The sequence below is a fragment of the Micromys minutus genome (assembly GCF_963924665.1).
Source record: "Micromys minutus genome assembly, chromosome: 25".
NCBI lineage: Eukaryota > Metazoa > Chordata > Mammalia > Rodentia > Muridae > Micromys > Micromys minutus.
The window spans coordinates 40,499,614-40,526,375 of record NC_137960.1 but is presented as its reverse complement, the minus strand read 5'-3'; the positions used below and the strand labels follow the sequence as shown (position 1 = coordinate 40,526,375).

General features: G+C 45.2%; 1 protein-coding gene across 1 annotated transcript; it reads right to left on the bottom strand.

The window, feature by feature from the left end:
• Positions 1–13,125: 13,125 nt before the first annotated feature.
• Positions 13,126–26,226, bottom strand: AMD1 (adenosylmethionine decarboxylase 1). The gene is made up of 8 exons (XM_080938371.1): positions 25,804–26,226; positions 18,928–19,014; positions 17,892–18,018; positions 16,909–17,011; positions 15,827–15,869; positions 14,629–14,866; positions 14,370–14,525; positions 13,126–13,819 (listed from the first exon to the last, which is right to left on the bottom strand). The coding sequence occupies exons 1-8, from the start codon at positions 25,911–25,913 to the stop codon at positions 13,679–13,681; spliced, it is 1,005 nt and encodes a 334-aa protein (XP_080794497.1). The 5' UTR covers positions 25,914–26,226; the 3' UTR covers positions 13,126–13,678.
• Between the last annotated feature and the right edge of the window lie 536 nt (positions 26,227–26,762).

The window sequence follows — 26,762 nt, the reverse complement described above, 5'->3', positions numbered from 1 at the left end:
CCCATTACAGATGGTTTTGAGTCACCATGTGGTTGCTGGGAATTGAACTCAGGACCTCTAGAAGAACAGTCAGTGTTCTTAACCACTGAGTTATCTCCAGCTCCTCCACATATATTTCTATTTAGAGTTATATTAAATACCAAATACAACCATATCTGTTAAGGTCCAAGAATCCCCAAAGGAGACCCCAGACTCAGATAGTATGCAAGGACAAAGAGCATTTATTCTGCAGACATTACCAGCATGCAGAGACCAGCCATCCATCAAAAGGGTGACAAACTGAGGCTCTCACATGTCCCTTTTATGCAGGGCTAGGGGAATTTTCCACAAGAGTCAGCTAAGGTAACCTCTAACATGATTGGTAGAGGCAACGCAGTAATAACATTAGTACAATTTTGATTGGTTGCTATGTTAGTTTATCTATATTTGGTGAGGCCTTGGAGAATTTTGGGAATCAGCTCAGTTCTGGCCTTGTTCTCTCCTCCAGCCATGTGTCCCAGGAACTGACTCTGCTCCAGACTTCCCTCCCTAAGTCAGGGCCGTCATGACTAAAGGTACAACGTGGTCAGTGGCTCCCTCTGAGGAGCCTAGCATACTTCCAGGGGAACTGAAATTTTATTTCCAAGGTTTTTGGACCTCAAAGTTTTCTCAGTTTCACTAAGATTGAAACAATTTTAACCCCGGCACTCAGGAGGCAGAAGTAAATAGATCTCTGTGAATTAGAGACCAACCTGGTCTACATAGTGAGTTCCAGGAAAGCCAGGGCTACATAGTAAGAACCTTTCTCAAAAAGAAGAGGAAGAGGCTGGAGAGATGACTCGGTGGTTAAGAGCACTGACTGCTCTTCCAGAGGTCCTGAGTTCAATTCCCAGCAACCACATGGTGATTCACAACCATCTGTAATGGGATCTGATGCCCTCTTCTGGTGTGTCTGAAGACAGCTACAGTGTAAAATATGTGTAAATAAAATATATGTAAAATAAATAAGTTTTAGAGGGGAAAAGGGAGGAAGAAAAAGAGGAGGGGGGAGTAGAAGAATGAGGCAGAGGAAGAGGAAGAGAAAAAAGAGGAGGAAGAGGAGGAGGAAGAGGTGAAGAAGTTGTTTTAGGGACTGCAAGATGTCTTAGTAAATAGAGCTGCTTAAGTTCAACCCCCAAATCCTTCAAGGTAGAAGTAGAGAAATTAACTCTGACATCTGTCTTCTGACCACCACATGAATTCCATGATGCATGGGCACCAACACACACACACACATACACATATAACACACATACATACATACACAACATATACACCGTACACACACAGAAACACACACTACCCCCCACACACAACACACATACAATACAAATACAACACATACTACCCACATATACACTACACGCACATATACAGACACATACACAGAACACACACACACACACAAAATGAACTTTTAGCTGATATGTTACATATTTTACCTACCCTATAAAGCTGAAGCAGGGGGATCACAAGAAATTTCAAGCCAGTTTGGGCTACATTGTGTGTGCGTGCGTGAGTGTGTGTGCGTGTGTATCAGTCTGTCTGTGAAAGCTTGAGAAAAAGGGTAAAACGCACCAAGAAAACGCAGTTTAACTTTTCTTGTGATTGCTGTGTTGAACAGGGTTGGTTTGCTGTGAGCATAACCTTGCAGGGCTGGGATTGGCAGCAGAATCCCCAGGACAGGGCTGACTTCTGCTCCCAAGGTCACATTCTGGATTGGGTGTGAAGAACACTAGAGACGTGTCTGCACACATAAAGCAGGCTATACAGTTTGGCTATAGGGATCGATAAAGAGGTGAAAGGAAACATACTCAGGACCTGTTTCCACCCCACACCCCAGGCCAGTGCTGCACCACCGAGCTGTGCCCTGACACGTTAAGCAAGCTCCTCGGCTGCTTTTGGCTGCTTCAAAAAAATAGGAAAACTGGGGCTGCATAACACAGAAGCCCCCGAAGGCCAGCAGCCTTGCTCCTTGTCAGGAACAAAAGGATCTTGTGGTTGAGACAGAAGTGACAGTGGTGAACTGCACAGGACGAGGAGAGCGACTGAACTGCAGTGTCACTCGGTGATGAAATACCAGGCACTCCCCCCTCAGCCCTGCGCCCACAATTACAGTCTGCAAGCACTTGCTGTAAAAAGAGCTCACTGTGTCTGGCTCCTGCCTGGGTTCCACCCTTCTGAGCTTCCCTCCTTCCCTAGGCACTTGTCCACATGGGACCGGTCTCCACTGTGTTATGCTCCTGGAGGGTATAGCCTTGTTCAAGTGTATCCTGTCTTTCTGTGCAGAATGTCTTGCAGACAGTTAGTATCAGCTATGATCACTTACCGAGCGAGTATTATACGGTAGTTTTGAAACCAGCTTTTCCAATGCCATTTCTCACAAGTATTTGTGTTTCCTTTATGCTAATTAAATTGGTGACCCATGTATCAGGTTCATCCCCCTCTAGAAAGTACTAATAGGCTGTTCACAGATGTTAATGGTGGCTTAGCCTGATTAACGTAGCACCCTGGTGGCTCAGCACAGTGCGGATGGTCTATATTGCCATGTTAATCTTCAAGTTCAGCTCTTTCAAGAAATAAAGAAAATTTTATTGTATCTTGCTTCACAACAACGATTCTAAATTAATATCCGATGATGGTCACGCCCGACAGGAAAGGGACTTGCTTGTAAAGATGACAGCTTATTGCTTACCAAATTCATTGAAATGTTTGTTTCTGGAAGGGCAGTGCTTTGGGGTAACAGGTTCTGACATTGATGGGAGACCCTACAGCCTCAGCTCATCCCAAGGAAAGTCTTTGGGTAGAGTACTTTATCTTTTAAGCTTTCTTGAAAGCTAGTGAATTCGGAAGAGGATAAAATGTAAGAAATGGAGGGGGTTAGAGGAAAAAATGAAGGAAAGGTGCGGCGCGCTCCTCAACCAGCGAGGAAAGACGACCACCACCAGAGGATTCTTCTCAGATCACGCTTTATTGTGGGAGCCTCTTGGTTGAAGGGGAGAGCAGGAAGCGAGGGACCCCGAACTACCCTAGCTGTCCGCTTATATAGGGAGAAGCGCATACGGGCTTGCCATGATTGGTTGTCACCAGTCTGCTGACACCAGAGGCCTCGGGATTGGCTGGAGATAGGTTATGTACTGCGCATGAGCAGGGTGCAGCGCCTTAGCTGATAATAGCATTACTATATATGGAGTTGTTTACCTCAAACCGTGAGGGAGCCAGCGCCATCTTGTAATGGCATCTGCATTCAGCTCCCCACAGAAAGGAAGAAAGCAAAAGAGAGAAATATGTTATTTATTTATTTTTGGGGGGTTTGGGGGCATTGGTTGTTTTTTGTTTTGTAAGACAGGGTTTCTTTGTCCTGGAACTTGCTCTGGAGACCAGACTGGCCTTGAACTCACAGAGTTCTGATTCAGTACTCTGTCCGCCACTCCATTGGACATTATTTTCAAAGATGACTGCTTCTTTCTATGAACTAATTTACTAAAGGATGAGCCACACCACAACTAGAAAAAAAAATTCCCCCTAGTATGAAGAGCTTTTGGGGCCACTTCTAGAAATTTGTCAAAAAATTTGTCTTTGGGCTAGGACAGGGAAGTAGGCTCAGATAAGAATATTTACATTTGGGTTAAAGCAAAGCTCAAGGTAAACACAGCCAAGGAATCTGTGTTACTCCTTTTATCATGGTCATCCTGATTAAGCCCCTAGAAACAGTGATTACAGGACTTTGTTTATTGCCTTGTTTGTTCATAGAGCAAACTTTATTCTTTGCATGTACTTAGAATGGTATAAAAGCAGACGGGGGGGGGGGGCTGAAGAGATGGCTCAGTGGTTAAGAGCACCTACTGCTCTTCCAGAGGTCCTGAGTTCAATTCCCAGCAACCACATGGTGGCTCACAACCATCTGTAATGAGATCTGATGCCCTCTTCTGGTGTGTCTGAAGACAGCAACAGTGTACTTACATATAATAAAATAAATAAATCTAAAATGAAAACATTAAAAAAAAGAAGACTGGAGAAAAAGAAACCTACTTCAGCCTCAGCACTGGCTGGACTCACGTTATAGTATTGTCTAATTGCCTTTTTCTTTTCAGTCCTCACTCCCTCCCTGGAGACCCTGTTTGGCTCACTGAGCTGGCTTGGTCATGCAGTAAATAACACAATCTGAGGGTTCACAGTGTGGTCAAATATCCTGCAACAGTAATCCAGTGTTAATGTTGGTCAGCGTATTTAAAAAGTATCCTGATCCATGATACCCTGTTCCGTCACTCTATTAACTTCATGAAACTAAATTCGAGAACATGAAATTTGGGATAACCCAAATCTGTGTTCCACTCATATTTGACTCCAGACTAAGATAACTATTTTCTTTGAGGTGAGAGTTGTGAATGGCTGGTGGGTTGTGTACACCTTTAATCCCAGCACTTGGGAGGCAGAGGCAGTCAGATTTCCGAGTTCAAGACCAACTTGATCTACACAGAGAAACTGGGGGTTGTGTTTTCTGTGTTTACAGGACACAGGAGAACATATTTGTTTTCAAAACCAGAAGACTTACCAATCACAATTCGGGGTCCTTCTTCCTCAGCCTTTCAGCTACTGTAGTTTGAGTTGTGAGCTCCCAAGAGCAGCAAACTTAACCTTGTATTTGAAACTCGAGCCTGTTAATTGTTTAATCTTTGCAATTTTCTTTTTAAACTGAGATATAACTTTGCATGCTGTGTAATAAAACTTTGCACGTATGTATGCAGATTCTCTGAGGACTCACAAGAAATGACTCAATGGGACACAGCAGAGAGAAAGGGCATAGGTGGAGCACTGTACTTCCTTCGTATTGTTATGTGAGTCGGCAGGAAAATTTAATGAGAGTAAAACAGCAAGCAGAAGCCCAGGAATGAAGAGTCTTACATACTTTTAAAGTTTTATATGCTAATGCGCTTTCCCTATGGTATGTAAATTGTACCAAAATTGACATTTGGAAAATATGTATGTGTGTCGTTTCTTGGTATGGGAGGGCAAATAATGTTTTGGCGTTTTAAGAAAATAAGGGAATTGAAATGTTTTGGCCCCTGGCAAATGTGGGAAAGAATACAACTATCAAAAATCTCCAGATAAGGTTTCCTGGAGTGCCCGAGGTAGTTTCTGTCCTTTGCTGGTGCCCAGCCTCCGCCCACAGGCTGTAGGGCTTTGGTGTTCTCCTATACAACTTCGTCTGACAGGACAGCTTGTACCACACTTGAAATCTGAATTACTCCGCTGGCTCCCAAACACAGTTTGAATGGTGAAATGTGCTTCATGAGAATGAGACAGGTCAACTCAATTAGGGGCTTTAATAGGGGCGTGGCACATGTGGGATCTGTCAACTGGGGAGCTGGAAACAAGAGGATCCCAAGTTCAAAGCCAGCCTGGGCTTCCTCAAATCCTTCCCCCAAAAAATATGAGAGAGAGAGAGAGGGAGGGGGAGGGAGGGAGGGAGGGAGGGAGGGAGGGAGGGAAGGAGGGAGAGGGAGGGAGGGAGGGAAGGAGGGGGAAATTTAATATTTAACATATTTGGAATTGTCTTAGTTAGGGTTTTACTGTTGTAGACAGACACCACGACTAAGGCAGCTCTTATAAGGACATTTAACTGGGGCTGGCCCACAGATTCAGAGGTTCAGTCCATCATCATCAAGGTGGGAGCATGGCAGCATCCAGGCAGGCATGGTGCAGGAGCTGAGAAATCTGAAGACTGCTAGAATATTCCTTCCAGGCAGCTCGAATGAAAGTGACACACCTACTCCAACAGGGCCACACCTTCTCATGTCGCCACTCCCTGGGCTGAGCATATGCAAACCATGACAGAAATTAAATTTTGAGTGACCATGGCCTGGGAACACAGACTCAGGATACTTACATGTTCCAACATGTAAGCAATTTCAAGAAGTTTTATAGTCTTACAGAACAAAGAAATTCATAAACAAAGCAAGTTTAAAGCACATTGGTAAGGATGTCAGAGAGGTGGTTGCAGCAAGGTGGGAGAACCTTGCCTACCGGCTTCAGCCGTTATCTGATAACATCCTCAGCTCTCTGGGTTGGTGGAAGTCAATGGTCTGCTAAGTTAATATAAAAGATTTTTTTTTTAATTCCAATGCAGAGGTGGTCAAGAAATAGTTATTTGAGAGCTGAAACTAGCCTGAAATAAGGTAATTGGACTCTGGAGCTGAAACATTCCAACCTCCCCACTTAAGTCTGAGTCAGTCTTTGAAGACACAGCTTCTTTTCAGGGGTTCTCCTGTACAACATTTAACTTCCAGGAGCTTCCAACAGCTTCACTGCAGTACAACCGTCACATCCAAGGAGACAGAAGAGGTGACTCAGAGTATTCAGAGTACCTGCTCTTGCAGAGAGGAACTGAGTTCAAGTTCCAGCAATCGTGTTTCGTGACTTACAACTACCTGTAGCTCTAGCCTCTTCGGGTACTAGCACAGGTGAGGGAGGAGCACGAGAAGCACGCGCACACGTGCACGCGCACACACTCACTTTAAATTTTCCCCATTAATTAATTTATTAACTTTACATCCCAATTGCAGCCCACCTCCCACCAGTCCGCTCTCTCCCACAGCCTCTCTTCCCTCCAGCCCTTTCTCTGACACATCAGGTCACTGCAGGACTAGGTACATCCTCTCCCACTGACAGCAGACAAGGTGGTCCAGTTAGGGGACCAGAATCCATAGGCAGGCAGCAGGTTCCCGGGCAGCCCTGCTCCAGTTGTTGGGGACCCACATAGAGACCAAGGTGCACTTCATGGGGTAGGGTTTATGGGGAGTGGGTTCAGCCCACGTATGCTCTTCGGTTGGTGGTCCAATCTCTCGGAGCCCCCAAGAGTCCAGGTTAGTTGACTATGTTGGTCTTCCTGTGGAGTTGCTGTCCCCTCCAGGAGACACGCACACACACACTTAAAAAACACTTTAAAGTTTCATAGCTAGGGGCTGGAGAGACGCTCAGCGGTTAAGAGTTCTGACTGCTCTTCCAGAGGTCCTGAGTTCAATTCCCAGCAACCACGTGGTGGCTCTCAACCATCTGTAATGGGATCTGGTGCCCTCTTCTGGTGTGTCTGAGGACAGCTACAATGTACTCACATGTACTAAATAAATCTTTGTAAAAAAAATAAAATAAAAAGGTAACCTTTTCTTCTTTCTCTATTCCTTTTTCTTTCTTTGTGACAAGTTCTCACTGGATAGTTCGGGCTGTCCTGGAACTCACTATATAGATCATGTTGAGCTTGAACTTGCGGAGATCCACCTATCCCGGTCTCTTGAGGGTGTTGGGATTGAGGACTATGCTGCTTTATTTTCTAGATATTGAGGCATTTCTTCCAGGAGTGGCATAGAATAGTGTTGGGGGAAGTGTGACATCTTGTCTAGAATGTCACCACATTCCACAGTGTCAACCTCACTCTGCTTGGATGTGTTGACTGGCCCCCTCCTCTCGATTGTGATTTCTTGCACCTTTCTACTTCGTGTCATCAAGAGGAAATCCAGTCACTAGCTCATCTTCTGGACTGCCAGTCTTTAGAAGCTGGCTGGCAGCTTGCTCATCACCAGGGTCTCCATCTGTGTGGTGGTGGTGGTCTCCAGGAGCATCAGGTGACCTGTCCTTCAGCTCTTAGCACTGGACATTTTCCATTAACATCTCACCTAGTCCGTGACCTTGCTTTCAAGCATGCCAGTGACCTCCTCGGGCTGTCTGAGCATGCCCTACAGCACAGTGATGTCCTTGCTGCGCCCAGTCTTCTCAGTGTCTGCACTTGTATTGCATTTATTTATCGATTCATTAATTGATTTTTATGTCTATGTGTGTTTTGCCCGCATGTATATGGAATCATTGCGTGTCTGGTACCTGCAGAGGCCAAAAGGTATAGGATCCCTAAGACTTGGATTCTAGATGGTTGTGAGCTTTCATGAGGGTGCTGAGAATCGAACCTAGGTTCTTTAGGAGAAAGAGCAGCCAGTGTTCTTAACAATTGAGCCATCTCTCCAGCTGTTATTTATTTATTTCTAATACTTTTACTTGTGTGTGTCTTTATGTGAGTACACATGTGCATGAGGAAGCCTAGCTGGACATCAAACTCTGGTCCTCTGGGATCCCAGCCTCTCAAGTTAAGCACCACAGAGATGAGAAAGAGCTTCAGCAGTCTTGTCTTAGTCAGGGTTTGTATTCCTGCACAAAACATCATGACCAAGAAGCAAGTTTCGGGGGAGTGGGGGCTGGGGGAGGCTGGAGAGATGGCTCAATGGTTAAGAGCACTGACTGTTCTTCCAGAGATCCTGAGTTCAAATTCCAACAACCACATGGTGGCTCACAACCATCTGTAATGGGATCAGGTGCCCTCTTCTGGTGTGTCTGAAGACAGCTACAGTGTATTTATATGTAATAAATAATCTTTGAAAAAAAATAAGCAAGTTGAGGAGAAAACTGTTTATTCAGCTTACACTTTCACATTTTCCCCTCATCAATTAATTAATTTAAAAACCCGGTCACAGCCTACCTCCTTCCTCTCCCCCAAGTCCCACCCTCCCACCCCTCCCCCATTCTCCCATCTCCTTTTCCTCAGAAGGAAGGCTTCCCCAGTGGATACCACCCACTCTGGTACCTCAGGTGGCAATAGGACTAATAACATTGTCTTTCACTGAGGCTGACAGGGTCAGAGACAGCCCTGCCCTAACTGTGAGGGACCCACACCAAAACCAAGCTGTGCACCCAGACAGGGCCAGAGACAGCCCTGCTCTAACTGTGAGGGACCCACACCAAAACCAAGCTGTGCACCTGCTACACCTGTCTGGGGGTGGGGTGGGGGACTACGTCCAGCCCAGGCACGCTCTTTGCTTGGTGGTTCAATCTATGAGAGCCCCGAGGGACCCAGGTTAGTTGACTCTGTAGGTCTTTCTGGTATCCTTGACCCCTCCAGCTCTCTCAAGCCTTCCGACTCTTCCCAAGTACCACCTACTGTTTGGCTGTGGGTCTCTGCACGTTTCCTTCCACTGCTGGGTAAAGCCCCTCAGAAGACTGATGCAAAGCTCCTGTCTGCAAGCATAGCAGTGTTGTTAATAGTGTCAGGAGCTTGCTCTCCCTCCTATGGGTTGGAGCTCAGGTTGGACCAGTCACCGGTTGGCTGTTCCCTCGATCTCTGCTTCATCTTAATCCCTGTGCTTCTTGTACACAGGTTCTTTTATGCCAATCTTAATTACTAATGTTAATTCTCACATCATACTGCACAGTAAATGTCCGCATACCTATGACTCACAGAATGAATACAAGAAGCTGCAGCAGAGCCGTTGTGTCAGTCAGACCAGAGCCAGGAGGGAGCCTTCCTGGTACTGCTTCATTGGGTTCAAGACCAAAGCGAGAGTCCAGCTGCAGGTGGAGAAGCTGAAGGAGGTTCACAGGGAAAACTTTCCCATCAGGCCCTGACTGGGGAACGGGTGGGTAGGCCGGCAGCCGAGTAGGCTGCATCAACTGTGGGGACCCAGATGAGTGGGGAGTCTTGGGTCCTCGATACACTCACACAGCAGGTGTCAGATGACTTGTGCAGGGACAGGGCTCAGTGTTAGGTCTGTCACTTAGGACCAGGTGAGGGAGCGCCACACCCTTTACAGCATCTGGTGTGACTGATAAGTTTTTGGTTTGGTTTCAGGCACTTTAGTACATCCACGTATCCCTACTCTAAATTCACCCCAGTAAACGTATAGGATGACCACTTGTCACTCCCAGGAACAGCTCACTAATCAGTCTCTGCTGGAGGGTGGCGCTGCAGGTGGTCTCCAGCAAAATGGAGTCTTCCAGGGCGGAGCACAACCTGGGAAGCCGCTGTCATTATACAGAGTAACCTAGAGTAAGGTGCACCCTGATGTCAACAGTAATTTTGCTGGAAGCAGGTAATGCTTCCTTAGACCTTGGTCACGAGATGAGGGGCTCACTGAGCCTAACTTCCTAATACAGGAAGGCCAGGCGGTTTTCTCCTCTTTGGTGTTGGGAATATCTCAGGACTCATACAGGCTGTGTGCTGACTGAGCCACATCTCCCAAGTGATTGTTTTAAATGGGAAGATCCACACTGAGGGTCTAAGGGACCAAAACTGCTTTCAGGAAGTGGATGTCATCACACCTTTAAATTCACACGCATTTTAATGTTTTTGCAAATGCATCTAAAATCGTTCTATTGCAGTTTCTCTACTTGCACTCAAGCTTTTTGAACTTGTTCCTTCGTCATCACGGTGGCATGACCTACAAAAGCCGGTGAACTGTTAGGATTTTGTAAACCCTACCCCAGTTACCTGGCACTATAAAAGGGGCTGCTTGCCCCCTTCCTCACTCCCTTCTCTCCACGTGCTCACGGCCCCTCCACTTCTGCTGCCTCTACCACCCTTAGCTCTCCTCCCCATGCCCCAAATAAACTCTATTCTATACTATACTGTTGTGTGGCTGGTCCCTCAGGGGGAAGGGATCCCTCAACATGGGTTCTCCAGAGGCATCCCCTCCCACCACACCTTCCCCAGTCCACATCCCCATCTTTTCCTAACAGTCTTTGCATGGAGAAATGTCTCAAACAGGCAAGTAGTACTCGCCTTTAGCCCCAACTGTCCAAAGGCAGAACAGAGGCGGATGGACCTATGGTTTGGGACCAGCCTGGCCTACAATGTGAGTTCCATCCAGCCAGCCCTACAAAGTGAGACCCTATGCTGCCCCCCCCATCCCGTGGGAGAAAAAACCAAACAAGCAAAAAAGGCTAGCAGCTTAAGATCACTGTCATCTTGACCTATCATACTGTGGTGGTCTGAATAGGAATGCCCCCCATACTCTGAATGTTTAGCTCACAAGGAGTGGTACTGTTAGATGTAGCCTTGTCGGAAGCGGGAAACGGGCTTTTAGGTTTCATGTGCTTAAACTAAGCCCTGTGTGGCTGGCAGTTTCCTTCTGCTGTCTGCAAATCAAGATGTGTAACTCTTAGCTCCTTCTCCAGCACATGATAATGGGGACTAATAAACCTCTGAAACTGTAAGCCATCTCCAGTTAAATGTTTTCCTTTCCTTTGTAAAATATTGCCATGGTTGGGGGCTGAAGAGGTTCCCAGAGGTCCTGGGTTCAATTCCCAGCAGCTACACGGTGGCTCTTAACCATCTGTAATGGGATCTGAGCGCTCGCACGCACGCACACGCACGCGCGCGCGCGCACACACACACACACACACACACACACTCTCCAGCCTCTGGCCTCAGGCTACTTAAGCCTAGAATAATTCTAAGCCCCCTTTTTCTTTTAGCATTTACTATTTATTAGTATTAAAATTAATACTAATATTATTTTAATGTGTACGCTGTTGCTCTCTTCAGACACACCAGAAGAGAACATCGGATCCCATTACAAATGGCTGTGAACCACCATGTGGTTGCTGGGAATTGACTCAGGACCTCTGGGTGAGCAGGAGGCGCTCCTAACCTCTGAGCCATCTCTCCAGCCGCACCTTCCCCCTTTTCCTTAAACAGAAAACCAGCAAAGTATTTTCTAACATAAGCCAATTCAACAAAATCAGAACACAGTGTTTTTTGCCTACTTTCAGCTTGCCAGACACCTAGTTGATTTAAAAAATAACCAAGAAAGAGCAAAGGTAGAGTACTTGCCAAACAAACTTCAATTAAACATCCATTGTACATGAAGCCCCTTACTAATTAATGGCTTGTCACTTTCAGCTTCAAATGTTTCAAATTCCCTGGATTTTGGCTAAGTAGACACCAAACAGAAAACTTTCTGAATGTTACTAGACAATTAAGCAAACTTTTATTGAAGCTTACATTGTGGTACAGAAATACATTTCAGCTGATTTAAAAGTCCAACACCAACAAAGAAATTATGGCACCAAAACTTCCCCGCCTGTAATTACACTAGATCACTAGTCCACCTACGGTTTCTTTTCTAGGCTTTGTTCCACACAAACCTATGCAATTTACCATTAGAATCCTTAATTTTAAAAGATGGGGGAATCAGACCTCAAGCCAAAATCTACTGGGTTACAAAATCCAGCTTAAATAAGTACTGGTCCTCCAATAGCAATTCAAAATAGGTGCTGTGCTCATTACAGAATCAGACTGATAAAGCTGGCTGAAAGCTTCCCCAATGAAGCATCCAGTCAACACCATGTATAAAGTAAAAATCCAGACAGTGTTCCAACCACTTGATCTCAAACCAAGTAGATTCTATGCTTAGAAACGCTAAAAAAGTGTTTCGTTATAAATACGGAAGGAACAAAACATCACTGTGTTAGTCCAGAAACTACCAAGAAAACAGTAGGAGGGCAATAAATAAGGAATTTAGTCCAGTTTGCTTTTTGCTTAAATCCCACAGTATCTGAAAATGCCACTAACATGCCGACTCCTGAAAGCCCATATTTCTAGTGCCCTTAAATTGTCAGAACATTGTGCCGTTTCATCCATTAATCCAGTCTCCAGGCTGAGTAACCTGGGGGGTCCTGCCACTGATCATCCAAACACCACGGCAAAACACAAGACCACAGAGAATGGAATGGCTGAGTTTCTATCAGAACGGATGGAAACTACCGATTCTCCTTCAAATTAAAATGTCCTTTAGTAAAAAATGGTGACAATGGCGGCACTGAGGTCAGAATGTTTAGGATTAAATTTCTGCTTTGACTTAGTGGACATTCCTGTCACTACTTAGTAAGTTAGTGAAGGCATGGTAGGCACTCTGTTAAAGCTAATTAAAGTGCACTGCATAGCCTATCAATCCCACGGAGTTTTCCTTTTTTTAATGGGCTCATCACCCCCTGGAGACTGAATTCTTTTCATTTGATACATTCAGTTTTATCATTTATCTTCCACCAAAGTTCACCAATAAGGAGGCCACATTCTATGTCTTAGAAAAAATTAAGCAAGGGACCATCTCCAAACTCCCATCTGGGGTGTAAGATTATGATATAAGCTCACAGTGTAACAATGTATTGCCTCATCAGGGGTGGTGAAAAAAAAAAAAACACATAGGACTATAAATGCAGGAGCAACCATTAAAACAGAAGAACACGAAACGAGCAACTGGAATCATTTTCTTACAAAGACTCAACTTGTGGAAGAAAATCTTTAATTGCCACTGCATAAAACACCTGTATAAAGTAAAAATTGGTTTTGAATAACAGTAGAGAGTATGCTCTAGAAAGTGGAGGTAATTGGATGTAAAAACTCTGGTAGCAATTTAATAGAACAGTCGCAGATGGTCAGCTGAGGCCGCATCTAATGGGGACGAAAGCCTTGTCTGTGGGGGATTTTGGATGATGCCTGCAGAAATATTACACTGTGCATAAACCAAATTGAATCATTTTCACAAGTGTTGTAAAGATTCATACAGTCAAAGTTCTTTTCTACATGCACTTCAGTTCCACAGCAAGAGTGGCATAGAACACCTAAACACAGAAGAGAGCATTCATGCAAGATATCTAACTCCTTGATATAGTAATGCATACACTTCAAAATGATTACACTATCATTACACCTAGGGCTTTCTGCAACTACAAGGTGGTGGTCGTGGTCAGCATGGCCCCCAGGATCAACATCTAGAAAGCAGCCACCACCTCCTGTGTGTCTTCTCTTTTTGCGTTTTTTCTTCTTCATTTTTTCTAATCAACTCTGCTGTTGTTGCTGTTTCTTAGCAAAACTGGTAAAAACAAAATTGTAATCGTTGAACATAGCACTCTGGCAATCTAGACGTTTAAAACCGTCAATCTTCTGGGGTGAAGAAAGCACTGTGCGACATTTAGAACTCTGGGGAAAAATTGGAACAAGCAATCAGTACTTCTGACTAGCAGAATATTTTAGACAGAACAGTAATGTCACGAATAGATGGCGATCTTAAAACTATGAACTTTAAAAGATCAATTTCAAGTATTTGTGTGTACACACCACTGGGCAAAATGGGCACGGAGACAGCCAAGTGCCCCCAACCACTGCGCTCTCCCCAACCCAACCGCAGCACTTCATTTCATCTTTGTTAGCTGTCTGTCAATTTCTATGTGGGTTGGGAAGCAGGGTTGTCAACAGGGAACATCAGCAGAACAGGAGCTCACCAGGTATCATACAGAACAAGATCGCTAAAAAACCTAAACAAACAGGTTAGCTCTCTCTGCTCAGCAGCTAAGCACAGGGAGTGGCACTGTGGCATGTTAGTGACAGGGAGTGCTGTCACCTGGCAACATGTCTGAGGCAAAGCCCATCATTTCCCTCTAGGTTCTACTGCTCCCAGCAACCGCATCATTTGGTGCTTGCCTAGCATATGCAAAGTCTTGGAAAGTGGAAAAAGCAAAGGACAAGATACCTGATTAACAAACAAGGTGGTCACAAATTTTCCTGGCTTGAAGACTTCCACAACTTTTCTGATCAGGTCATCATAGGAGGTCTGACTTAGGTTTGTTTCAAAGCTAACATAAGAAAATTCTGGTTCTGGAGTGATGTGAATAGTCCAATAAGTTCCCTTAGAGAAAAGTTATTAACAGAGAGTTAATATTAAACAAGTTGTAATTACCAGAAAGAAGACACAAATACTAAAGTATCTATTCAGAGCACTAGTCACTCACATCCGATTTCATTCCATTCATTGAGTAGCCACAAGGATTGAACAGTGTGGCGTCAATGACAGAACCTGGTATCAGGTCACGAATTCCACTCTCACGAGTGACATCCTTTGCAGTAACACCATCTTTCATGTAGAACTGGTCCATAACTGCTGGGTCAAGCTCACTCATCAGAATTTCCAGGGTTTGATCTGGCTGATTGATTACTCGGCTCTCTGGGAGATCCAAAGTATACAAGTACCTATGCAGAAGCAAAACAGGTTTTACTTCAGAGAAACCCAGTCTTACCAAAAGCCCATGCTGTCTTCATAATGCCATCTATCTACCTTAAAGCCTCCCAGCAGCTGCAGCTGCATTACATCAAGAGCATCAGCTATGAGCCTGTAGCAGAAAATGGTGCTTCACAAGCCCCAAATGTCGAAGACGATGACGCCTGATGCCTTCTGAAGAGTCAGTGTTAAGAAGTCTGGGCAGGCTCACAGAACTCTAATTTACGGCCAAATACCCAGGAGTACTGATACGGGCGATGAATTGAAGCATGCATGCAAGCATGTGCGTGTGTACTCGAGGGAGGGTTCACTGTGTAACTATGGATGCTCTCTGTAGACCAGGCTGATCTCAAACTCAAGATCCACCTGCCCTTGCCTGCAGAGTGCAGTGCAAGATTAAAGGTTTGCACCATCACTGCTTGGCTAAAACCTTAAAAAAAAAGGGACAGATTAAGAAGATGGGGACCAAAAAAGGTTTTGGGTAGGAGATGGTTATGATCAAACAAACAGACAAAACTTGCAAAACAGCTTTCCAATGGACGTGGTAGTATACTTTTAATGGCATCTTTCGGGAGCCAGGCAAAGACACTGACAAACCTGGTCTACAAAGCAGAGTTCATGACCAGCAAGCTACATAACTCCACCTCCCACAAAAAAAAAAAAAAAATCCAAAATTCCTGTTTACACTAGGGCCGTACATATGCTGAGTATAAGTACGCTGTGCCACTGAAACACACTCCAATCTTTTCTCCTTTCTATTTTATTGCACTAAGTTGACTTTATTGGCCTTGCTCCTCTTGCCTCAGCCTCCAGAATAGCCAGGATTAACAAGAGTGGTTACTAGGTATACCTTAAGACATCCTTCTCCCCTTAAAAAAACAAAACCCACACACACAGGCAACAAAGCCAAGCCAAAACCAAAAACTACATACCAACAGTCAGAATTCATACGTCCCATACAATATGCTGCTCCATCTGTGAAGAGGATTAAAAAAAAAAAAAATCACTTAACAGGACGACTTATCTGATTATCCATCATTCAATAAATGAGCAGTATATATGCCACCTAAATGTCAGAAGAAACATCTCCTCTGCTGTCTTAAGAAGATATGTTCCTATGCATGAGTTTACATTACAGGTAGCACATAGGTGTTTTGTGCCCACAGGTCGGAAGAGGGCAGATCCATTACGACTTTGACCCAGGAACCAAATCTAGGTCCTTTGCAAGGGCAACAAGTGCTTCTATCACTTGAGCTCTTGGGAGCTTTATTTGACTGCCACTGATTTGACATTGAACCCTAATGACTGAGAAAACCAGGCTTAAATTCTTCCTAAACTCCCACACGGGGGTACAGAATTGGTCACGTTTTAAAGCTGTTTTACTTATGCATCCTTCCCAAACTGTTTCAAGATTTTCCCTCAGCCCAGTAAACCAACTTGGAAGCAACACCAAGTAAATACCCACCCCTCTGGCAGCATATGGCATTTGATGTTATAAATTACTGGTAAGTATCTGAAGTCTTATTTCTTGTAGTGTTGACAAATTCAGGGCCTCATGCATGCTACATGTGTGTTTACTACTATTTGTGAGCTAGCACCAGCATTTAACCCCCACCCTCACCTCACTCCTGGGTCCTGTGTAGCACGTAACCACTTGAGCAACTGTCACTGGAACAAGTTCTCACTACTAGCCACACTGGCCCTGGGTGCTGACCCTCCGTCCACTCAGTCACAATGGCTGCGGCACATGACCACTGCCTCACTTGCCCAGCACCCTGCTCACATTATCAGATAATGTGTTACCCACAACTAATGTCTGAAATCTTTATAACATCTAGATAAGCAGAAAACAAAACCCCACACTATCAAACAGTGTAAACAATCCATGAAGTTCCAGGCCAGACCCAGACCAGCAAGGGCTAGATCATGAAAGCCATCTCAGAAATTAAAGCAGATACAAACAAAATACCCATCCATCTCTAAATGACAATTATTAAATTCTAGGTTTACTTACTTGGGAAAATTGCATTAAGAAACTCGATTTCTTCCTGGAAATTCCGGTGTGGGTACCCTTGGTGAGAAGGCTTCATGAAATTCTTACGAGAATAAAAGAAGCTCTTAAAAAGAGAGAGATCTCAAGATTAAAGTTCCATTCCCAGCATTCACATGGAGCCTCAAAAACTCTAACTAGCCCCAGAGATTTTTTTGTCCTATTCTGTCCTCATGGGCACTAGGCACATATATGTGTAGGCAACACTCATATACATATATATATACACATAGACCAGTTTTGTTCCCTCTGCTTTCCCATGCCAAAGCACTGGGATTCCAAGTGTGCAGCCACCAAATCCAGCATGGAGTAGTGGTTTCTATACATTGAGCAAAACTATGAGGACAACATAGATCAATACTCTGTATACATGTGGATCCTGTGCCTATGTGGAGGTCAGAAGACAGACAAATTTGGGGCTACTTCTCTCCACCTTTGGTGGATTTTGGGGATAAAACTCAAGATGTCAGGCTTGCATGGTAAGTGTTCTCAATAGTCAACACAATCAAAGTCCCTACCTATGTCCTGACCTTCTCACAGGGAGAGTGGGGTGACACCACAGCTACACTAGTGTGGGCATGGTGGTTCACAGCTCTAGTCTTAGAGCTAAGGACACTAAGGCAAGAGTGTAAATTAGAGAGCAGCCAGGGCACCAAAGCCAGACCCTCTCTTCTTCCCACCCACAAAGCAAGCTGGAATAGCAACAAGTAACTAATTCCAGACCTCTGGAAGAAAAGGCAGAAGGACTGAGTTGAGGCAAGCCTGGTGAATGATAACATCCTGTACTGTAAAACAAAAAGCCAAAGCCCAAAACAGTATAAACTAACATGGCAGGGTGATTAGCATGGGTTCAATCCCAACCTCAGGTGCAAAGAAACTATCCATTCTTTGAGGTAAACCAGTAACTACCAGAACAGAAACAGTTACACATGTGTCTGAGTACTTACTTGAATTGAGTCAAACCCACTGTAATCCCTAGCAAGCTTCAACAGGGGAACCAGTGCTTTCAGTAAGAGGGTGGTACCACATGTCTTCAAAATGAAACGTCTCTTGGAGACAAACATGCTACTCTCACTGCAACAGAAAGTTACAAGATCATCAGTATACCACTACATCAGTATTTTTATGTATTTATCCACCAAAGACAAGCTACAACATAATTAGAAAACGTTAGCTCGATAGCCCTTTACAGCTTATGAGGTGACTGCATTCACTCCTTTCACATATCCAACAGTCAGCCTTTCTCAACTCTCTCCTACACAACTATTGGCTAATTCTGAATGTTCACAGTCGCATGCATTTCACCTCAAGTTCTACACATCCAGTCCATCCATTTTCCTGCAAGTGTGTAATTTTCCTTTAGTGGATAATACAGTTTTGTATGGCGTTTATTCCCATGTCTGGACACCACACAAGAGCCTAACTAATCAAGTGTAGCTGGTACACTTGTGGCCATTGCTGTTTACTAAAGACACACTTGACCTCATCTTGGGCACCACTCTTACATGTTTTGTTTTTTAATTGCTTTAAGTAGATAGATTCGTAAGGAAATCAATGTTTTTACATAGTATGTAAAAAATCTACTTGGCATAGTCCACACATTAGTAATTCCATAAACATCTGCCTATGCCAAACACACTTAACAAGACAAAAGAACCCAGACATTATGTATATTATTATTTAACCCAAGGCCTAATGCCCACAGTATAAACTAAGCACTCAATTTATTGATTAAATTGACTTCTCACTTAATATTAAAAGGTTAGTAATGGCTTCTGTATACAGCAACCTATTATAATGGAACAAGATTTCATGCCTTGTGAGAAATTGGGGCAGATATTAGAATACAATGTTTTTCTTTCAGCCAACATATATTGTTGTTAACTATGTGGGAAAGGTCACAAAGAGCCGCTAGCTAAGGCACAGATGTAAAGTGAAGGACAAAGGCGTCAGGACAGCGACCATCACAGCCACAGCACTCACCTGAGTACATAAGCTTCCTGCTTGTCAGTCTTTGTCACACTTATGATTGAGCACTGCACATCCTTCAGAAGGACATCCCACTCAGATCTGTTCTCCAACAAAAGACACAATTATCAAGGTGTTATTTCTACCACACTTTATCCTGTTCAAGGAAACTTACCCCCCAATGCTAGAGACTGAACCCCAGACCAAATGATAGGCAAGCACTCTGCCCTGAGTTATTTCGAGTCTCTTAAGACAGATATTACATAGAACATGTGGCACAGTAGCTAAGACCATTGAATCTATTTGTTTTGAAACAGGCTGTACGGGGTATGCATTATGTACACAGGTTGGCCAGCTCAGACATTCACCCCATTCCTGTGATTTAAGAAAAATGTGCCACTGCACTGGCCATTTCCCTCTTAATAAAAACTTATTTTCAAACTCAGAGATCCACCTGCCTCTACCTCCCAAGTGCTGCATGCCACCACCAGCTGGCTTTTTCAGCATCTCAACAGTTACTGACATTCTAATGCAGGTACAAATATCCTTGGCCTTATCCACTTATATGCCAGAAGCAGCAACCCCCTACTCCCTGAGTATGTTAAATTAATCAAAAAATATCTCCAAATATTGCCAAGTGTCTCCCCAGTAGCAAACTGTCCCACCCAAGTAAGAAACATTGACCCAAGCACTAAACCACAGCATGTGACCCTAATGTGTAGTCTTCACTGGTCAGTTTCAATACTATGTAATGTCAAGACTCACAAACAGACCATTCTGGTGCAACAGTTACTACAGGCAGGCAATCTCTCCCTTTATTACTTTCTAATAATGGTAACAAGGTACTTTCTATATATAACATTAGCAATAAAGCTTTCCCACTAAAAAAGGCAGCATGCCTTGTGATGCTAGACTAGATACTGTAGGTTCTAATGAGGGGACATATACACGCACACTCCACTCCAGCGTCAACTGTTTCAATCCTTAGTTTTTGTTTGAGACAGGGTCTCACTATGTAGTCTTCACTTACTTGCCTCTGTCTCCCAAGTACTGGAGGCATGTCATTATACTGTGCCCACATGCCTTCAGGGTTACACTATTTCATGTTAGACTTTGAAACAACTGCTTCCTTTCATTCCATGGTAGAATAAAATGCCGAGTACTTTCAGCATCACTGTCACTTGAGGAAGAAGCATGCTGGGTTGCCAAGACGGGGGGTAGGGGTGGACACAAGTTGTCTCTTAAGACTGTACTCAGCACCTGTGAATGTGCCTATAACAGAGCACTAGAGAGGCTAAGGCAGCCAACACCAACCCGCCTAGAATATACAAGGCTGAGTTCCAACCCCAGCTCCCCCCTCAAAGTAAAGATGATCAGCAATTATAGACCAGTATACAAAGTATGACTCCCCCCAAGCCCTGTAAGGTTTAGAACACTGTAGGGGCTGGAAAGATGGCTCAGCGGTTAAGAGCACCGACTGCTCTTCCACAGGGATCCTGAGTTCAATTCCCAGCAACCACACGGTGGCTCACAACCATCTGTAGTGGCTGCTCACAGGACATCTGATGCTCTTTTCTGACCTCCAAGGGTACCTACATGCATGCACACAAGCATTTAAACCAAAAGTGTCCCCAATTTATCTGTACTATTTTCTCTCTATTGCTGCTAGTATGCTCAGTGCATACTTCTTAAAGAGACAATCTGGGGTCAAAGAGATGACTCAGTGGTAATTATAGCATCTGAGTTTGAGCCCCCAGAAACAGAGGAAAAGGGGGCTGGGAAGAGCTGAGTCCTGCTAGCAGCCCTGTGCCCTACAGGAGGAAACACTTGCACAACTTCAGTAGCACAATAATAGTTGCCGTGGGAAGCTCAAACTAAAAGGCTTTCTGGTGATGCACTGTAAATTCTTTGTGTAAAACACCAGAAACAAATCCAAGTGTTTAACAGTCATCACATAAGAAAGAGTTCAGTATGACCTTCAACAAGGATAAACGTTACTCAGTTTTATTTTGTTATAATGTTTCTTAAAACAGGCTAAGACTATCCCACCAATTCTAAATGTTATTTCTACCACCAATTTAAAAAGTCTCTAATATTTTTTATTTTTTTTTAATAAATTTATTTATTTTATTTACATGAGTACACTGTAGCTGTCCTCTGATACCAGAAGAGGGCATCAGATCCCATTACAGATGGTTGTGAGCCACCATGTGGTTGCTGAGAATTGAACTCAGGACCTTTGAAAGAACAGTCAGGGCTCTTAACCATTGAGCCAACTCTCCAGCCCCTCTAATATTTTTTAAATAATGCATTTATCTTCATTGCCACTGGATTTCCCACCTAACTTCACATTACTAAAAATAGATCAATCTCATGAATCATGAAGCAAAAAAGATCTTATAGTCAGAACCATCTTTTTTGGACAGGCTTTCACTGTGTAGCCCTAAGTTGGTTTGTAGACCAGCCGGCCGCCAACCTGGACATACTTGTATCTGGCTACCCTTGCTGAAATTAAAGGCACACGCCACCAAGTCTACTACCTAGCTAGTAGTCTACCCACCATTTCTCACCAAATTTAACCCTAAGAAACTGCTTCTTTTTAATGTCAACTTCAAATCTATTCTGTGAGGTTAAGTGGAGTCACAACCCCACCCAACACAAATCATTCTCGTCCCTTTAGCCACCCATCTACACTTCCCACACCATACTCTTCTCCAGTCAGTAACTGTTCAAGCCAAGCTGCATCAGCCAGGGTTTCCTTTGTTAAAGGGCTTGGGGCTGCACCTTGGAGAGATAAGACGGTCAGCAGTTAAGAGGAGCTGGTCAGCAGTTAAGAGGAGCTCCGGAGCCCCAACACTCAGGATGCAGCAGGGATCCCCATGACCTCAAAGGCTAGCCTGGTTTATTTACAGAAAGCGAGCTCCAGGGCAGACAAGCAGGACTATGTAGAAAGACCCCTACCTCTGAATAAATAAATGGAATTCAGGCTTCAGTACCCACCACCCATGTCAGGCAGCTCCTGGCTACCTGTAACTCCAGTCCCATGGAATCTGACACCTGCTTCTGACCTCTACCAACACCAAATCCAAGTGCACACCTCAAATAACAAAAATAAAGCAATGTGCTCCTTTCACTGAAGAAATCTGTTTGCTTAGGTTATGTCCTAAGATGAATTATAATCAATATTCTGAGTGGAAAAGTACTCTCAAAGGCTAATTTCAATATCTTTTTAACTTTGTCTTGGCTTAGAAAGAGACCTTTTTTTGGCCTAAAGGATCTATTCCCCCATGCCACACACACAAATCATATCTAATTCCATATCTAAATATAAAATGTAAATAAAACCTTCAGGAAAACAACTTCCAAACTTGTGATTAGCAAAGATATTTAAAATAGGGCATAAGAGAAGCCAGAGAAAATTACTACCAATAAATTAATGTGTGCACACTGGTACGCTTGCAACAACCACTGACTTCTTAGGAGTGTGTCCAGCTCCCTTCAGACAGGGCTCATCACCTGTCCCTGCCAGGGTCACAAGTACAAACTTAAAGTGACACATGGGTTCTGCTCAGCGTTCAAGGGACCCAGTTAAAGTCCTAGCACTTAGCCAACTGCAACCCACCTCCCAGCCCTCGGTGTCCTAAGGATCACACTAACAGCAGGTGGGCAAACCCTCAATCTCAAGAGACTGCTACAGATAAAGCAAAACCTAATCTAAACCAAAGAAAGACGAAGTAAACCTAAAGTCCATGTTACTTTCTAAAGAGTAAGTATCTCCAAAAAGACACAAGTTGTTTTTTTTCTTTGTAGATCAGGCAAGCTTCCAATTTATTGAGGTCCACTGCCTCTGAGCTCCAGTCACCATGATGCACTTGTGTAGGTCGGAGGACAACTCTTGGAAGGTGTTTCCTTCAACTTTTATGAGTTTATATTTTGGGGATACCTTCACCCTGTTCTTGCCAGACTAACCCTTACAAATCGGTGTGAATCTGCATGCGTGCTCCCATACTTGCCCAGCCCTGACCTGCCTGGATCTTGCTTATGCAGACAAGGCTAACGTCAATCTCCCTGCCTCCGCCTCACGAATGTGGGGATTAAGAGCTTGTGCCTAATGCACAGCCAGCAATGCATTCTTAAAGGCCCTTCATGCTTCTTTATAAGGCTTCTAATGACCACTGACCAGTCTTGTCAGGCTAGCCTGCATTTCCTGTTTTACAGAAATGAAATCTTACAGCATGGGCTTGCCAGACTTTTCTCAGCAGATCTGCTTACATTAGTACTCATGTGTTGCCCAGAACAATGGTTTTTATTTTAACTTTTTGGTTCAAGATCTCACTATGTAGCACCCGACTGGCTTGAAACTCACTTGTAGACCAGCATGGCCTCTGCCCCCCCAGTGCCAGGATTAAGGTGTGCCACCAATTTCAATCTTCCTCCCTTCCCACTAGAAAATTTGCAGTTTGGGGGCTATCATAAATCTGCTATTCAAATTCTCAAGTCGATATATCCAATTAGATCTTAAAACCATCAGGCCTGGTAGCCTTGATTCAGGTATTGCCCGCTTCTTATGAAGATGTGGAACGTGGAAAGCAATCCCTATTTCTAAAGTTACCCTTTGGCTCTTTCTGTAGGCACGTATTGAATATGCTTCCAAAGTAGACAGCTTCTCTGACGTCTGTCTTTTAACAGCTTTCAGTCTCTTCACATTTTGGTAGTTACTAAGGTCAGTATTTTCAGCAATGACATGTAAGGATTTTTTGATTATCAAATATATTTATTACTCAACACAACAAAGTTAACGAGTTCCAAGACCAGCCTGGTCTACATAGAAAGTTCCAGGACAGTCAAGGCTATACAGAAAAAACTGTCTCAAAAAAAAAAAAAATTATTTAACTCCATAAAATTGCCGGACAGCTTTAATACCTAGCATTTTATATACCACTGTTTCTGTCCCCAGCCTTGGCCAAAAAAGGAATAGGATCAAAAACTTAATACTTTAACCACTGTAAAGATCAGTTATGCCATCCCATGGCTATACTTTCCCTTTCAGAAAAGGTACAGGTCTCCTAAGTCATTTGCCACTGACTATGTGACTATGTTACTTGCTGTTTCTCAGGTAACAATCAGTGCACCTCAGCTGGATGGCCACTGAAAAAGCAGTCAGTTTTTCACTTTCCAGATTTCAGCCAAAACAGGAAAAGTCAGTTTCTGGCTACACCCCCCCCACACACACACAAACTAAATAAAAGGCAGTTAAATCACAGGTCAGTGGGGGTTATCCCAAGGCAGAGGCAGGTGGATCAGGTCAGCCAGGGAAGGCTACACAGAGAAACCCTGTGTAGAAAAAATAATAGTCTACTTTTTAAAAAAGCCCACCTTTCCTCTACTCAGGAGCCACTTTAATCAAGCGTTAATACATTTTAGCCGATGTGTGTATGTGCCCTACAAGTAGGTGTGCGGCGTCCTCAGGAGGCGTTACTGATGGTTGTGAGCTATGTGGGTGCTGAGAATTTAATCCTGGTCCCATGGACAACCTACCCAATGCTCTTAACCTCTGATCCATTTCTAGAATCCCACCCTGGTATTTCCAATGAAGTTAAGAAGGAGAAAATCTTCCCTTTATACATACGCGTATCATTTCAACTTCCAAATGTTTTTGTAATTTCCTTGCGCACCCCTCTTACTGTCCGTACCAAGATTTTTCTAGGAAATTATCCTGGACGCACTAGCTTTTCGAGACGCCTATCACAATCAGCTCTCCATTTGTAAAATGAGTATGGTTCTCTATGCTTACTATGAGAAAACGCAAAAAAAGTGTCTGCAACTTCTCATGAGGCTCGAAAACTGGGACCTCAACACTTTGGGTACATTTTTCCCCCTATAATGGAAAACGTTTGCGGCAACTGGTAGGAACTGCGTTTCCCAGTGTGCCTTAAAGTCTCGGCAGCACGTGGCCGCCGGGATTCTCTTCTCCCTTTTTTGTCAGAGGACGGTTGCACCGCGCAGCCAACATTCCTAAAACGCCCATTGGTCCACACCCTGGGGCCAGGCTCCGGAGGGGCCCAGGAGCTCATTGGTCCGCCTCTCAATGAACCGGACCACGCCGGTTCCTCCGCCACTCTAGTCGCATTAGTGCGCCTCGGAGCACCGCGGAGCACGCGAACCGGCCGCCCAAGCAGCCGGCGGGTGTCACCGCCGCCGGGTCCCTGCATCCATGTCACAACGCGCGCTCCTATGCTCGATTCTCACTAACAGCTCTGTGCACCACGTCCCGTGTCGCCTGTGGTCGCCCGGGTGTGAGCGGAGGGCTCCAGGTTTCCTTTCCCCCCAGCTTAAGGCATTAAATAAAATAGCTCTCCCGGCTGACCGGTCGGCTCGTACCCCGGGGAAAGCCGGCAAACCGTCCACCACCGCCCGGCCGCGCTCTCCCGCACCTCGGCTCCCTTAACAGGTTACACAGCCCAAGGTCAGGAGCCTCCGGGCAAAGCCCGCGGAGGGTCCCGAGGCCTCTGCTCAAGGGCAGGTCCGGGCGTCGGCGGGCCCGGCACTGCGACACCGCCGCTCCCGCCCAATCCCGCCGCCCGAGCGAGCGCCACGCGCGGCCGCCCACCCCGCGGCGGGAGGCCTGCTCGCCGCCCCGCCCGCCCCTCACCCGCACCGGCACGCCGAACCGAGCCACACCTGCCGGAGGGCCGCGCGCCCCCCGCCCGGGCCCGCCGGGAACGTTACCTGAGCACGCGGCCGCGCGGGCCTCCTCCCCTCCCCCAGGCGCAGGCGGCCCCGCAACGGCGGCGGGAGAAGCCGGTTCCCGCCCGCCGACCTGGCCCCACCTGAGGCCGGGACTCGTGCCTCGCAGGCGGCGGCGAGCCACCCGCAGGCCCCAGCACCCACCTTGGGATGGTACGAAGATCCCCAGATCCCTGGCTTGCGTCGGACTGCTGCCTGGAAAACCAGACCTCCAGCAGTTTCTCGGTCCCTTCGAAAAAATGTGCAGCTTCCATCACCGTGAGACTAGCGAACAACCAACAACCACAGAAAATCAACTAAATTAAATCTCTTCTCCCGCCGCTCCTGCCGCCGCTGCGGATTGTTCCAGCTGTGTTACTAAAGTTCAGGTTCCTTTTTTTTTTTTTTTTGCTATAATTTTATATTAACTTTTTTTAAAAAAAGGTCTAATAAAATTTTCCCGGCTAATTTTCGTGAGCGAAAGTTGAACGTGAGTCTGTTGGAAATAGAGGCAGATACAGTTCAGTCTCTTGTAGTCCGCTGCTTTCCCGTTAGAGAGAGTTGAGCGAGCGCTAGCTAATGTCGCCGGCCATACTGTGTAAGCGAGGGTTCTGCGTGAGCGCAGACCTTATATAAGCATCCTCCCCCTCGACAGGTCAGGAAGTGACGCAATCGCCCCGCCCTCGAGTCTCATAGGAACAGCTTCTTGTCACTCAAACGTCGCCGAATGCCGGCTGGCTGGCGGTGGGCCCAAAGGGAGTGCAGGGGGACTACCAGCTTGGTTGCAGATGGAGCTGCCGCTGTCCCTTGAGCGGGAGACCACAGTTGTCCGCCTGGGGACTTGGGAAGCTGGGGTTGCTTGCGGATCTGGTGGGGAGAGCGGGAACTAGGCGAGGCTGTCGCACGCTGCATACAGCTGGTTAGCAGAGAACACGAGGGTGTCTCGAGGGGTCTTGGCCGGGCTCGTTCGGGGGCGGTGGCCGCTGCTGGGTTGGCGTGGTGGCTTTGATCCTGTGCAGTTCCTCGTTTCAGCCGAGGTGGTTCTTTTTTTGTTTGTTGCTTTTTTATTTTTTTTTTTTAATCTTTTTTTTTTCACGTGTTTCCTCGAGACTAACACAGCCTAG